Below are 13,896 nucleotides of genomic sequence, written 5' to 3'. Positions count from 1 at the left end.
AAATACTTAAATAAGTGGGGACAATACATCTAACTCGGGGGAGTTGTGAGGATTAAGTCACTTACAATGTATTAATAGGGCCCAAGTGTGTAAAACCATGGGCCAGATTTATAAACCAAGGAGCAAGAAGAAGAGTCTGGTTGCCAGGTATGCCCGCCAGAGGGTGGGGGCTGTTGGGATGTGGGGTCTGATGAGACCCTGGCACCATTTTCAGGAGGGGGCCATTCACACTGGGAATGCCTTCAGGAAAGGCAGGACTGGGCAGACTGTGTATTTTCTCCTACACCCTCCTCCTCACAGGATGCATGAAGGATGAGGGGCCAGGGTCGGGGTGGGGACTAAGTCTCTGACTGTTCAGCTGCTCTGGCATCTGTGTCTTTAAGGAGTTGACTGTTGTAATGTGGCAAGTTTGGGAAACCCTGTCTTAGGCGACACAGAGAGCTGTGGGCAATTTCTCTGAGCTAAAGGGCTGTGACACCCTCGCTGGGACACCCAGGGACGGCTGGGTCTGTACCCCACTCAGCCATAGCTATTGCAGAAGGAGTCACGGGGGCTCAGAGTGGTGGGCTGGTGCGCCTTTGGTACCATGAGTAGGGTGGGCTTAAGGAGACAGGACTAGGGACACTGGCTACTGAGACTCCAGCATGGCGTTTGTGCCTCTCTGGACTTGAGGTTAGCCCCACAGCGCTCCTTGCAGGCTGCACAATACCAGCTGTTGTTTTGGAGCAACAAAAATTCATAATTTGCAGCTGATAACTAACAGGCACCCGAGTAAGTTGGCTGAGAGCCTCAGTGCTGGAATCTTGCACATGGTGGGCTCCAAGTGGAAGTTTATTGGGAGGTATGTTGGCCAAGTAAAGAGGAGAACCTTGTCCAGGGAAAAACTCGATCCCAGCGTTGTGCCCACCTGCTCACAAGCCATGGGGAGGCATCTGCAGCCAACATTCAATCCATTTGTGTTAAATGCAGGAATTAAGGAAAGACTGAATTTGATGAGAATTGTCTGCCGACTTAGCCACATGGAGGTCATTTGTGACCTTGACCAATATGGTTTCAGTGGAGTGGGGGTGGTCAAAGTGGGTTGGAAAGAGATCAGGAGGTGAGACAATGGAAACAGCAAGTATAGCTAAGCTTGAGGAGGATTTGCTATAAAGGGGATCAAAGAAGCGGGATGGTGCCAAGGAGGTAGAGTTGAGGGGGGCTGTGGCATGTTGTTTTGTTTTGGTTTTGCAGATATATGGGAGCTATAATTTGCATGTTTGAATGCTGATGGTGAATGAGGAGGTCCATTAGGGAGACAAGAGAGGGGAGCATTTCGGGAGAAGGTCCCTGAATGACAAGAGGGCATGGGCCCCAGTGACAGAGAGTTGGCCTTCAGTAGGAGCAGAGCCGTCCATGCATTGCAACAGCAGCTAGTGGATTGGTGCAATGGGTTGGTCCATTTGATGATGGGAATTTGAGGAAACAAAGAAGACTGGAGCCAGGCATGGTACACATGCCTGTGGTCCCAGCTGCTTAAGGAGGCTGAGGCAGGAAGATCGCTTGAGCCCAGGAGTTGGAGGCTGCAGTGAGCTAAGATCACGCCACTGTGTTCTATCTAGCCTGGGCAAAGAGTGAGACTCCATCTCCAAAAAAATTAATAATAAAAAAGTAACGAAGACTCAAGATGGAGAGAAGGTATAAAACCAGGAGTGGGAAATAGTGAAGGAACTGAATCACTGAAGTAGGACTGCAGGAGCTGTGCCCTCCTGGAGTGTCCTGTCAGAGTTTTGAAGGCTGGCCCAGAGGAGTAAGCACTCAGGGGCCTTTGTATTCTCATTATGTATCTTCTCTGTCATCACAAGGGCTTATCACCAGTTCAGGAGTAACCCGGGTGAAAATCTCATCAGTGCCTCTTATCAACTCTGGTGTCTTGGATGGTTCCGGAAAGCTCTGATTTCCCTGGAGAATTGATTGAGCTGAGTTTTGCTTTGGGACAGGGCCTGCAGCACAGCCAGCTCTCTGCCAACAGGCTCTCAGCCTCTAAGCATCTCAGGGGGCCCTCCCTTTTGCATACCCCAGAAGCTGAGACCTTTCACCCCTAAAGGACTGGCCATTTCTAAGGCCAATGGCCTCCTGAAAAGCCCCGGCACTTCTTATGTAGGAGGATGGTCTGGGTGCTGCTGCTGAAATGGTGGTGGCCTCAGGGAGGTGACCAGGAGTGAGAAAGGAAGGCCCCTGAGCAAACCCCAGCCTACGATTTTGTAGCCACAGGTTAGACCCTAACTGCTGGGGCCAAGGTCCCCTCTGGGCTTGTTTCTGTTGTCACATCTAAGCCTCCCGTGGCATTTTGTTTAAGGGCCCAGTCTTATTTCAGCCATACTCAGTGTTAAATTAGGGGAGCACCAACCCTGGAGGCCAGTGTGATGGTGGTAGTAGCTCTGTGACCAGCAGGGTCCCTAGAGGACCAGGGTAGGAGGTGAGTTCCAAATAATTCTCCTTCGTGCCATGCTTATCATCTTGGAGGCTCTGAGTTTCAAGCTTATTTCCTCACATGCACATTTGTGCCTGTTTCCACCCAACTGAGGTTGCTATGCTGATAGCCACAGCCAGGGAGGAGGAGTCATAAAAACAGGACCCCCTTGCCTTGCCACAGTCCTTGAGCAGGATGTGCCCTCTCGGAGCCTGCTCTGTGGTCAGCACCACTGCTTCCCTGGGGCTGTTGTTTGGGTTGAGGCATTACATAGCGATGCCTCATAACTTAACTCTAGCATCCCACTCCTGCTCCTGGAGCTGCAGAGCACTGCAAGCCCCACGGTGCCCCCAGGTGGCTGCTGTGCTATGGGATCTGGTGACCAACTCCTGCAGTGGCTTGGCAGTTGCCCCAGCTTGGCACTCCAGGTGTACAATGGTGAAATTTATGACTTTCTGTGGGATTTGGGGTAACTGCAGCAGTGCCCAGGGCTTTAAAGCTCTCTGGGACCCCCTCTTCACTGCCCAGGCCAGCGTTAGAGGAAGGAGTCATGTCCTGCTTAAAGGTGTCAAGGAATCTGTGGGGGGTGGGGGTAGGAGCTGTGTCCTCCTGCTCAAAGTCTCCTTGGTCCTTGCCCTTCCAGCCTGGCCACCCCTGCCTCATGAACCTGAAGCTCTTTCTGTGTCACTTTTCTCCTCTAATGCCTGGGAGTATGTGGCTGGGTGGAGGGAGAAGCTGGGAGTCAGGGTCCTGGTTCCCAACCCAGCTCTCTGCCTGCTTCCTGATCCTTAGTCTCCTCATTTGTAAGGGGAGGGTTGGCCTGCAGCAGGGTCTTCTGCTTGTTTCTTAGCCCAGAAATCCTTTCTTCAAAAGAAATCTCTGCTGGAAGCCCAGTGTCTAACACATAAGGGTGGAACTACTCTGGGGCAGGGATTGGACGATTCTGTGGGTCTGTGACCTCTCCTGCTTTCAGCTCCAGGACACAGAGAGGCAGCTGATCAGGGCTAACCTCTTAACACACACCTTCAGAGCAGCCACACACTCCTGCAACCCCAGCCCAGGCATAAGGGGATGGTTGCTGGACAAAGAACAGCCCCTTATCCCTCTGTGCCGCCTCCCATTCATCCAGAGCTTTGGGTCCCTGGATACACATAGATGGTTAGGGGAGGCCTGGGGAGCCTTGTCTGGCTGCATCTGGAGAGGAAGTACTTTTACCATTGCCTGCTTCAGCTCCTGATTGGGAACCAGTAGGTTTGGGAAGCAGAGAGCAGAAGGAAGCTCTCTTAGAGCAAGAGGAGAGGGACTCAAGGGAGGCAGAAGGAGGTTATGGATACCCACAGTCCTGAGTCCCAGGCCCCCAGACCTGCCGGTAGCTCCCTCGCTTCCCACTGCTGCAAAAGCCGGGGCTCCCGCTAACTTGGCTTGGAGTAGCTTCCAGACTTAATAACCAGAATGCAGCTGAACTGCGTTTGGATGGATTCCATCCCCCCCTTAACTTTGCACAGCCTCACTAAATTCCATCTGTGACGTCAGACCCCTGCTAATCATGGAAAAACAGATTAAGTTCTGTAAACTCAATTCTCGTGCTTCCCCTCCCAGTCAGGGTGTCTCATGGCCTCCGCTTAAAGGAGCTGTCCGCCTCCCTGCTCGGTCCACCCTGCCTCGTCCTGGGCCAAACCCCAGTAATCCACTTTAAGTCTTCATCACATGCCTCCAGCCTGGCCACCCCTGCCTCATGAACCTGAAGCTCTTTCTGTGTCACTTTTCTCCTCTACTGCCTGGGAGGTTCAGGAAGATCTTTGGGCTCCAGCCTGGGAGGCCCAGCTGGTGCTCTGTGTCTTGGTGGGAAGCCATGCCCTTGATTCTTTGGGTGACATCCCTCACAGCTCTTCTTGGTAGTCTGCCTGTGCCTGGAACCCTGGTCTGGATGCATCCTGCACCTCGCGCCTTGCCCACGGCTGGTCTCTTGCTCCATGGCCTCCCTGAGTGACCCCACTCTGACATGGTCTGGCCAGGTGTTTACTCAAAGACATCAATGAACATGGGGCTGGGGGTTCTTTCTAGGGTCGTGAATGCCAGGGTCTGGAACCTGAAGACTTTTCTAAGGGCCAGGGCCCAGGTGCCACATTTGAAGCCCAGGGAAGGGTCCCTGTCATCCCTGGAGCAGAGCCATGTGGGCTGTGCATGTGGGCGACCACCCAGACCCCTTGCCTGGCCTTCCTCCCTGAAGGGCCTCTGGAGACCTGTATGTGTCTTTTTTTCTCTGTCTGTGCCAGGCCTCAAAAGATGCCCTGCAGACAGCAGTAAAACATAATTCTGTCTAACCCGTCACGACTCCGGCAGAGACAAGATGAAATGTGTGTCTGTCTCGCTAGCACCCAGGCAGCCGGACTGGGTGTAATGAAATTGTCTGAGTGAGGGTTCAGCTTCGGGCCAAGGGGGCTCCAGGGAGAGGCAGACACACAAGTCACACTGCTCTGATACGGGAGGATCTGCCGTGCTCCCTGGCCTCAGCTCAACCAGGGAGAAAGTGAGGAGGACCCTATCTCACCCCAGTAGGTCCGTGCCTGGCTGTAAGGCCAACCAGCACCACAGCAGGGCTGCTCCTCCTCCAGGCCTAGGTTTATTGTCTGCACCTGGGGGTAGGCAGCCCTACCAGGAAGCCCACAGGCCCTGTGTCTCAGGGACCCGCCTTCCAGACCCTGCTAGGGACAGCAGTGCCACCTTGTTGTTCACTCTTGCTAGTTGAACGCTGGTTGGAACAGGGCTGAGCACTTCATGTGCATCACCTCATTTAATCTACAGACACCCCAGCTGGGCAGGGGTGGTTCTTACCCCCAGAAGACAAAATGAAAGATCAAAGGATTAAGCAATTTGCCCACAGTCACAGCTAAGAGGTGGCAGAAGGTCTAGCTGATTATTTTATTTTAATCACAACACTACCAGCCCTTCTCTGTTTACACACACACCACTCAAATGCTGCAGCTGCTGCCTTCTGAAACATCAGGTAATAAAGTGCAGGTAAAAGTTGCCCACAAATTCCATCCATCTGATGGAACCCTCTCCAGCATTCAGTCAACGTTTATTCCACACTCTTCATACAAACAGACATATACAGAGTAGTAATAATCTTTTTTTAAAAAAGTATCATGTTCTACATGAATTTTTAAAGTAAAAATTAAATTTAATCTTTTTTTAAAAAGTATGTTCTACATGATCTTTTTTTAAAAAAGTATCATGTTCTACATGATCTTTTTTAAAAAAGCATCATGTTCTACATGAGTTTTTAAAGTAAAAATTAAATTTAATGTTATTTGAATTTAACCAGACAAATGTATCAATTTTCATGTATCTTAAGTGAAATGGGAGTTGCTAAACTGAGGAAAAAGATTTCTTTATTGTAAGTGATAATAGTCCTAAAAGGTTAAAGGTGAGAGAAAAGCTTTTGAAAATAGCTTGATTGAAGTATAATAACATACCATACATATACTCATTAAAAGTATACAATTAAATGGTTTTGGTATATTATTGATTTTTTTAAATTGTGGTAAGTGTATATATAACATAAACTTTGCTATTTTAACAGTTTTTAAGTGTACTATTTCATCGCAGTAAGTATATTCACAATGTTGAGCAACCATCACCGCTACCACTTCCAAAGCTTTTTTATCACCCAAATAGAAACTCTGTAACTATTAAACAACTACTCCCATTTCCTCCAACCCCAGCCCCTGGTGACCTCTAATCTATTTTCTGAGAGAAAAACTTTTAAAAGGTTAAAGTCATTAATTTTTTTTAACAATAAACTTTATTTATTTTTTGAGATAGGGTCTCGCTCTGTTGCCCAGGCTGGAGTGCAGTGGCACGATCTTGGCTCACTGCAACCTCCACCTCCCGGGCTCAAGGGATCCTCCCACCTCAGCCTCCCGAGTAGCTGGGACTACAGGCACTCCACCACACCTGGCTAACTTTTGTATTTTTTGTAGAGATGGGGTTTCACCACGTTGCTCAGGCTGGTCTCAACCTCCTGACCTCAAGTGATCTGCCTACCTTGGCCTCCCAAAGTACTGGGATTAAGGCGTAAGCCACCTAAACTTTATTTTTTTTAAGAGCCGTTTTAGATTCACAGCAAAATTGAGTGGCAAGTACGGAGTTCCCATATGCCCTTTCCCCCCTCTCAGCATCACACATCAATGTGCCCTATTTGTTACAATGAATGAGCCTGCAGTGACATGGCATCACCCTAAGTCCATAGATTACACAAGGGCTCACTCTTGATACTGTACTTTCTATGGGTTTGGACAAATGTATGAGGACATGCATCCGCCATTGTAGTATCCCACAGAGTACTTTTACTGCCCTAAAAATCCTCCATTCTCTGCCTGTTCATCTCTCACTAATTTTTCTTCCTACTTAATGAACCAACTTCTATGCTGTGGAAGTTGAGGAAACTATATTTCTACCTTTGTTCTTCTCCAAATTTGTCTTAGTTGTATTATCATTTGTGTACAGTGTTGAGGTTTTGATAGTCAGTTCAATCACATAATTGCCATGATTTCAAAAATATCAATGCCGTGTTCATCAGGATTTCTCCATTTATTACCTCATTTTGACTTATCTTTTTGGTTAGTTGGATTTCAACATCAGATAATTTTTTCTTCTTTTTTTGAATTTTATGTATTTATTTATTTTTGAGACAGGGCCTTGCTCTGTGATTCAGGCTGGAGTGCAGTGGCGCAAACATGGCTCACTGCAGCCTTGACCTCCTGTGCTCAAGCCATCCTCTCACCTCATCTCCCCAGGATGCAGCCCGGCCGTGCCAGGGGTGCATGGTGGGAGGCCACTCGATGGAGCCCCATGTTCCTGCCCTGGGGCCTTTGCTCACGCTGTTCCTTCTTACTGGATTGAGTCCTTCTCACACCTACCCTCAGCTCTGCCCTTAGCCTCCCCAAGTGTCTGGATTACAGGTGTCTGCCGCCGTGCCCAGCTAATTTTTTTTAAGTGTATGATTTTTTGAAGAGACAGGATCTCACTGTATTGCCCAGGCTGGTCTTGAACTCCTGGGCTCAGGTAATCCTCCTGCCTTGGTTTCCCAAAGTGCTAGGATTATAGGTGTGAGCCAACGTGCCCGGCCAGGTAATTATTTTTTAGATGACTTTAAGGATGTCTAAGCCCCTAAACTCATGCTTCAGAGAGCCCCACCTCATCTCCCCAAGATGCAGCCTGGCCATGCCAGGGGCACATGGTGGGAAGGCACTCAATGGAGCCCCACGTTCCTGCCCTGGGGCCTTTGCTCACGCTGTTCCTTCTTACTGGATTGAGTCCTTCTCACACCCGCCCTCAGCTCTGCCGAGCAGAATCCCATGGATCTCAGAGAGCCTGGCTCCGCCTTCCATGAAGCCTTTCCTGAGACCCCTCTGGACTGAGCAACTTACCTTGTTTTCATGACACTCATGGTAACTCCAGAATTCAGATAGTATTATCCCCACTTTATATATGGAGAGACCGAGGCTCAGCAGGTACAGGGGCTTTTCCAGGAGGTCACACAGCTGGTAAAGGCATTGTGAGGCTTTTGCAGTCAGATCCCAGAGTGAGCTCCAAACTGTCACCTCCCGTCACATTCTGTGTCACTCTTAGAGTTCTGAGTCCTCTCTCCTATTAGTCACCCGTGCACTTAACTGTAAGATATAGAACCATTTATTTGTTTTTTCCTTCTTCCTATCCATGTATCTACCTACTTACTTACCTCTACAGCTCTTTAGTTCCTTGCGGGCAGAAACACGGTTGCTTTTCCCTAAGCCAGCCTTGATGGAATTGCATCCTGAGCACTTGCACTTTCTGATGCTCTTCCACCATGTAGTTGTGCCCTTGCACGGTCCTAAGCTTTGCCCCGCTCCACCCAGGTGCCAGGAGCCTCCAAGGGGCCTCTGGGCCCTCCAGGTGTGTGTTCCCTCTCTGTCTGTGTCCCTCTGCCTGCACGCAAAAATATCCCAGTGGAGCTGTGGACAGCACCTGTGCAATTAACAGCTCACCTGACAGCTTGTCCGTGGGGGAACATCATTAGGTATCTGTTCCAGACATGTGCTCACAGAGCCTTTGAAATCAGAGACCCAAGCCAGTATCTGGGTGCTGGCTCAGGCTGCGGAGATTTCACCCCTGGTTGTTATTTGAGGTGATGGAGACATTTAAGGAACATGATGAATCTGGCTCAGGGGGTCCTACCTTGCTAGTGCCTGGTGGGCCTGGAATCTGAGAGGACTGAGAAAGGACTGATTTGCATGGGGATGAGCAGGGCAGGTCATGTACCCTGGAGGGGTTAAGACTCTCAAAGGGCAGAATGCTTAGACTCCTAAGGTTTCTGAAGAACATTTAGAGTCTGTGTCTGACCATGTTATTTAGATGACTAAATGAGACTTGCCCACTCTGGGTCACTGCATTTGCCCCACAGTAAAGGAGCCCACCTGAGGCCCCACAGAGGCGGAGTGGGTGTCGCACGTCACAGAGGTGTACTGCTTCACACCAAGCACCTGCTGTGCCTTCCTAGTTGGGCGATGCTGGGGCTTCAATGAAGAACCACGTGAAGAAGCTTCAGAAACAACCCCCATTGAACTTCAGTTTTCCCTTCCCGTCTCCAACCCTAATTTCCTCCCACTTCCCTCAAACATAAAGCTCTCTCTCCTTTATGTATGTAAGTTTCTCAGATCAGGTGCCTGTGCTACCCTCCCAGCCAGCTGGAAGTCCATCCAGGTGTCAGACTTGGGTCCCTTGCTACTTTGGCCGAGCCAGCTCTTGTTTCACACCTCACAGGATAAGGTGCAGCCTGGGGACTGTAGGGCCATTGCTTCTCTCTCCTGTGTCCTCAGCTTCCAGCCAGGTTTGAGAATAGACATGTGGGCCTAGGCGGAGCTGAGTCTGGGAGTATGGGGAAGAACTCCACAGGGCCTCAGGCCCTAAACTTGCAGGTCCCATGGGCTGTTAGCTAGACCCATTGACCTTGAAGAAGGTCAGCAATGGTCTTTTTTCACTTGAGCACAGCCTCTGGGGAGCTTTCGGGTTGATCAGGGATCAGAAAGGCTGGTGGACAGGTCGCAGGAGAGGGGAAGCCCCTCCTAGCAAGAGTCCTTATGGATATAGCAGGGCCTGGAGCCACCCCAAGGAGGGGAACAGGGCAAGGAAACTTCCCAGAGAGAGGGGAGCTAGAGGGGATTTCTGTGTCCAGGTGATGCTGCTCAGCAGCACCGTGGGGAGGCTGGGTCAGAGACCTCCAAGGGGCAGTTGGGGTCTGGGATCTAGGGTTATCTTATCTACAGCCAGCAGATGTTGGGTGCAGTTTCTGGGGTATATAAAGTATCTGGGCTCTAATCGGCTAAAAAAGAGCTTCACTTGGACTATATTTAAAGCAACTGGATGTGAGAATTGGGTTCTTTTTTAATAGAGAGGAGGGTCTTGCTATGTTTCCCAGGCTGGTCTTGAGCTTGCTTGACCTCAAGCAGTCCACCTGCCTTGGCATCCCATAATGCCAGGATGGATGTGAGAATTTGAATGGGATTCGGGCTGACATTCCTACCTGCTGTGAACTAAACAACTGGGAGCCGCTGTTTTAGGCTAGCACAAGGGATGGAGCCCCTTTATCAGACCTTTCCTCTCTCTGTCTTTCTCCCTAAGTGGCTTATTTAAGAACTTCTTTTAACCCTGTCTACTGGTATTCCTGAGAGTTCTGGTAAATGTTTTTCTCAATCTTGTTAGCTACCCAGTAATGCTTTAGCACCTGGGTGATACTCCAATGCCCGATAGAGAGCCGTGTCCTGGGGAAGTTGCCTGACTGGCCAGGCCCTTGCTTTTATCACTTAGCAGGAGTCCTGCCCATGGTCACTGTGAATCCTCCCTGGCTGCTGTCCTTGGAGTAGTCTTGCTAAAATACTACCCTTAGCTGGGTATGGGTGGCGTGCATCTGTAGTCCCAGCTACTCTGGAGGCTGAGGCGGAAGGATAGCTTGAGCCCAGGAGATCAAGGCTGCAGTGAGCTGGGATTGCACCACTGCACTCTAGCCTGGGTGCAGAGTGAGACCTTGTCTCTAAACAATAAATAAATATAAAATTTATTTATTGTCCATCCTGAAAACCTTCATTTGGCTTCATGTTAACAGCATGTGACCTTTGGAGGTGACCAAATGATATTTATGGCAAAGCTTCAGCCATCTGGGGCTTGGGTTTTAAGGGGTGATTTCATTTTCTAGATAACGGAGTATGCGCCTCTTCCAAGCACTAAGTTTTTTTTTGTTTGTTTGTTTGTTTGTTTGTTTTTTGAGACGGAGTTTCACTCTTGTCCCCCAGGCTGGAGTGTAATGGCGCGATCTCAGCTCACTGCAACCTCCGCCTCCTGGGTTCAAGCGATTCTTCTGCCTCAGCCTCCCAAGTGGTTGGGACCACAGGCTCCTGCCACCACCTGCGGCTAATTTTTGTATTTTTAGTAGAGACGGGGTTTCACCATGTTGGCTAGTCTGGTCTTGAACGCCGAACCTCAAGTGATCTGCCTACCTTGGCCTCCCAAAGTGCTGGGATTACAAGTGTAAGCCACTGCGCCCGGCCCAGTTAAAAAAAAAATGTGATTGCTTAGGGACAAATCTTCATCAAATATATTCTTTGTCACTTAAATAGAGGTGGCTATGAGCACACTCTCTGCTTATCTTGTCTCATCTACTTCCCAGACATAGCCCAATGGAAGGAATAAAATAGATGCCAATAAATGTTTCTTATTGGATTGAACTGAAACCAAACTTTAAATCACTCAGAGTCTCCCCCTTGGGAGGCAGTGATGTCATCTGCCCCTAATGGCATGGCTCAGACTGCTGACTTGTGAATGTCTCATGTCTGTGCTGCTTAGTTTTATTTGATCTGCCTGCTTTTCCATGACCAGCTATCATTACTCACTGTGTCAGTACCGGGGAAATAGATGCTGTACCTTGTTAGGATTGTGAGTAAAACAAGAGCACGGTGTTCTTACCCTGGCCCTTGCTAATGGAGTGACAATTCTTTACTTCCCCGTGGCTGTTTGTTGATCAGAGAGCTTACACATAGCCTCTCACTTGTCCTTTTGGTAGCTGTTAGCAAACAAGAAAAATAAAGATCGGAAAGGAGAGAACCTGCTCAAAGTTGCACCGTTGGATCATGCCTGATCAGAGGCCAGAATTCCAGCCTCAGGTGTAGACCGGGCCTTTCCTCTGTGCTATGGTATTCACCAGCCTTTGCAGAAAGTGACTGTTCTGTTCTGTCCTCTCTGTCTCCCAGGGGTCCTTGGTGAATTTTGTCATGGTTATTTAAGGAACCTTGCCTAGAAGTCCCAACTTGCAGTTCCCCATCGACGGGAAGGCTTGGACTCCAAGATGATTATAAAGGAATATCGGATTCCTCTGCCAATGACCGTGGAGGAGTACCGCATCGCCCAGCTGTACATGATACAGGTGGGTCGTGGGGCAAGGGTGGGTCGCGCCAGCGCACAGACACCACATGTGGGTTAGGTGGAGTTGTGGCCTTCACAGTGCAGTGCCTGCCCCAGAACTTCCTGGTAAGTGTGAATTGTGCTGGACCCCAGGCCTCTAGGCACGATGCCAGGCGCACAGAGCACACCATGGGCGCGCGGCATCAGATTGCTTTCTGGCACTGTGTCCCGCCGCCTACAACGTGAACACTTGCCCTTGCGTTCAGCACCATTATCTCCCTGGCCCAGATGTTATCCCTATGTTTTCCTATGTTTCAGTTTGCCTGGGCTGCCATCAGTAAATACCACAAACTGGGGGCGTAGAGGAACACACTTCCTCACAGTTCTGGGGGCCGGAAGTCCCAGATCAAGGCCTGGCAAGTGCGGTTTCTGGTGAGGGCCCTCTTCCTGGCTTGCACATGGGCGCCTTCTCCCTGTTTCCTAACATGGCAGAGAGCGAGCAGGCTCTGGTGTCTTCTCTTTTTCTTTTTCTCCTCTGTTTTTTATTTGTGTAAATGTATAGGATACAACTGTAATTTTGTTGCATGCACAGATTGGAAAATGGTGCTTGTAGGGTATCTATCACTCAAATACACTGTACTCATTAAGTAATCCCTCATCTTCCACCCTTCCTTATCTTCTAAGGACACCAGTCCCATTGTGAGGGCCCCACCCATATGATCTCATCTAGCCCTGATTACCACCCAAAGGCCCCATCTCCAAATACCATCACACTGGGGGTCAGGCCTTTTAGGGGGACAGAGACATTCAGTCCATAACACCCCATTCTACAGACAGGAAGGCGTATGAGGCCCAGAGATGTTAAATGCCTTGCCAAGGAACACAGGGCCTGTCTCCTAGCTCCCAGCTCCATGCTTTCCTCACCACCCTGACTGCTTTCAAAAAGGAGTGTCAGACATGTGGCTCACTTACAGACGCACACAGGAGTTTGAGGATGACAGGCTCCTTTGACGAGCCAGAGACTCTTGCTTAGGAGACACCTCCAGTCTCCCTACTCAGTGCCTGATCAACCTGGAACACAAGACCTGGCTGCCTCTGGCTGACCCCAGATGGGACCACTGCTCCCACTTGCCGCAGTCCTGGCTGCAGTCCTTTCTATGTAGAGGTTCCATCCCAGCTCTCCTGCTGGCCTCCTGTCCACCCTCAGTGCCTGGCATGGCCTAGCCCGGCAGCTTCCCTCCAGGCTGAGGGTCTTCGGGCTTCCCACACTGATTATGAACCTGCTGTCAGCCTGGCTCTGGCTCCTCTGGGCATATCAGTGCCTCCAGTCCCTGTGACCCAGTGGGGCTTGCCTTCCTCCAGCTTCTTGCTGTACAACCCCTTAATTACAGCATCAGACTGAGTCGTTGGTGTGGGGGAGAGGCTTCAGCAGGGCCTCCACCTCCCATCCCTGGCTTCGCCTATTGGGCTCCCACCTTCCACCCAGGTCAGGGGAGGTAGCTGTGAGCTCACAGCAGAGCCTGCAGCCGCAGCTGCCTTCTGGGAGGAGCTTGAGGAAGCTGCAAGGGTTTGTCCAGGCTCCCCTATGTGGGAGCCTTGGCTGGGAAAAGAATGGAAGGTGAACCCAGCCTCTCCGGGGGGCTGTTTGCTCTGAGCTGCTTCAGAAGGACCGCTCAATTCCCTCTTGAACCACTTACCCGATAATTATTTCTAGAGAGTGGAGAGAGAGGAAGCAGCTTAAATCAGCCCCCCATCTCTGAGCACTCTGGAAATAGCTCAGCCTGTTCAAGGACCAGGCTGATCTGCCAGTGCTGCTGTTGTCTTACTGCTTCTCAATTCCCACCCAAGCCAGGGTGAACCCAGACCACAGGAGCCCCTCAGCTCCACCTGGCCTCCCGGTGGCTGTCAAGATCGGGAGGACTGACCTCCAGCCCCCAGGAGATCCCAAAGCTGTTCTGGAGCATAGAATCACCTCTGGGCTCCTCAAAATACCTGTCACTCCAGGT

General features: G+C 50.2%; 1 protein-coding gene across 16 annotated transcripts in view; it reads left to right on the top strand.

Moving 5' to 3' along the window:
* Positions 1–13,896, top strand: part of PITPNM2 (phosphatidylinositol transfer protein membrane associated 2) — a 166,814-nt gene that overhangs the window by 104,064 nt on the left and 48,854 nt on the right. For all 16 annotated transcript variants that reach the window (XR_010129442.1, XR_008670451.2, XR_010129443.1 and 13 more), the window contains one exon: positions 11,740–11,912. Coding sequence is in view for 13 of the 16 variants with exons in the window: in XM_055358280.2 (XP_055214255.1) it covers positions 11,835–11,912 (78 nt within the window). In the remaining 3 variants the exon portion in view is untranslated. The remainder of the gene's footprint in view (positions 1–11,739; positions 11,913–13,896) is intronic.

This window comes from Gorilla gorilla, chromosome 10, assembly GCF_029281585.2.
Source record: "Gorilla gorilla gorilla isolate KB3781 chromosome 10, NHGRI_mGorGor1-v2.1_pri, whole genome shotgun sequence".
NCBI lineage: Eukaryota > Metazoa > Chordata > Mammalia > Primates > Hominidae > Gorilla > Gorilla gorilla.
The sequence above is the reverse complement of the archived record's forward strand: the minus strand, read 5'-3'. Positions and strand labels throughout refer to the sequence as shown.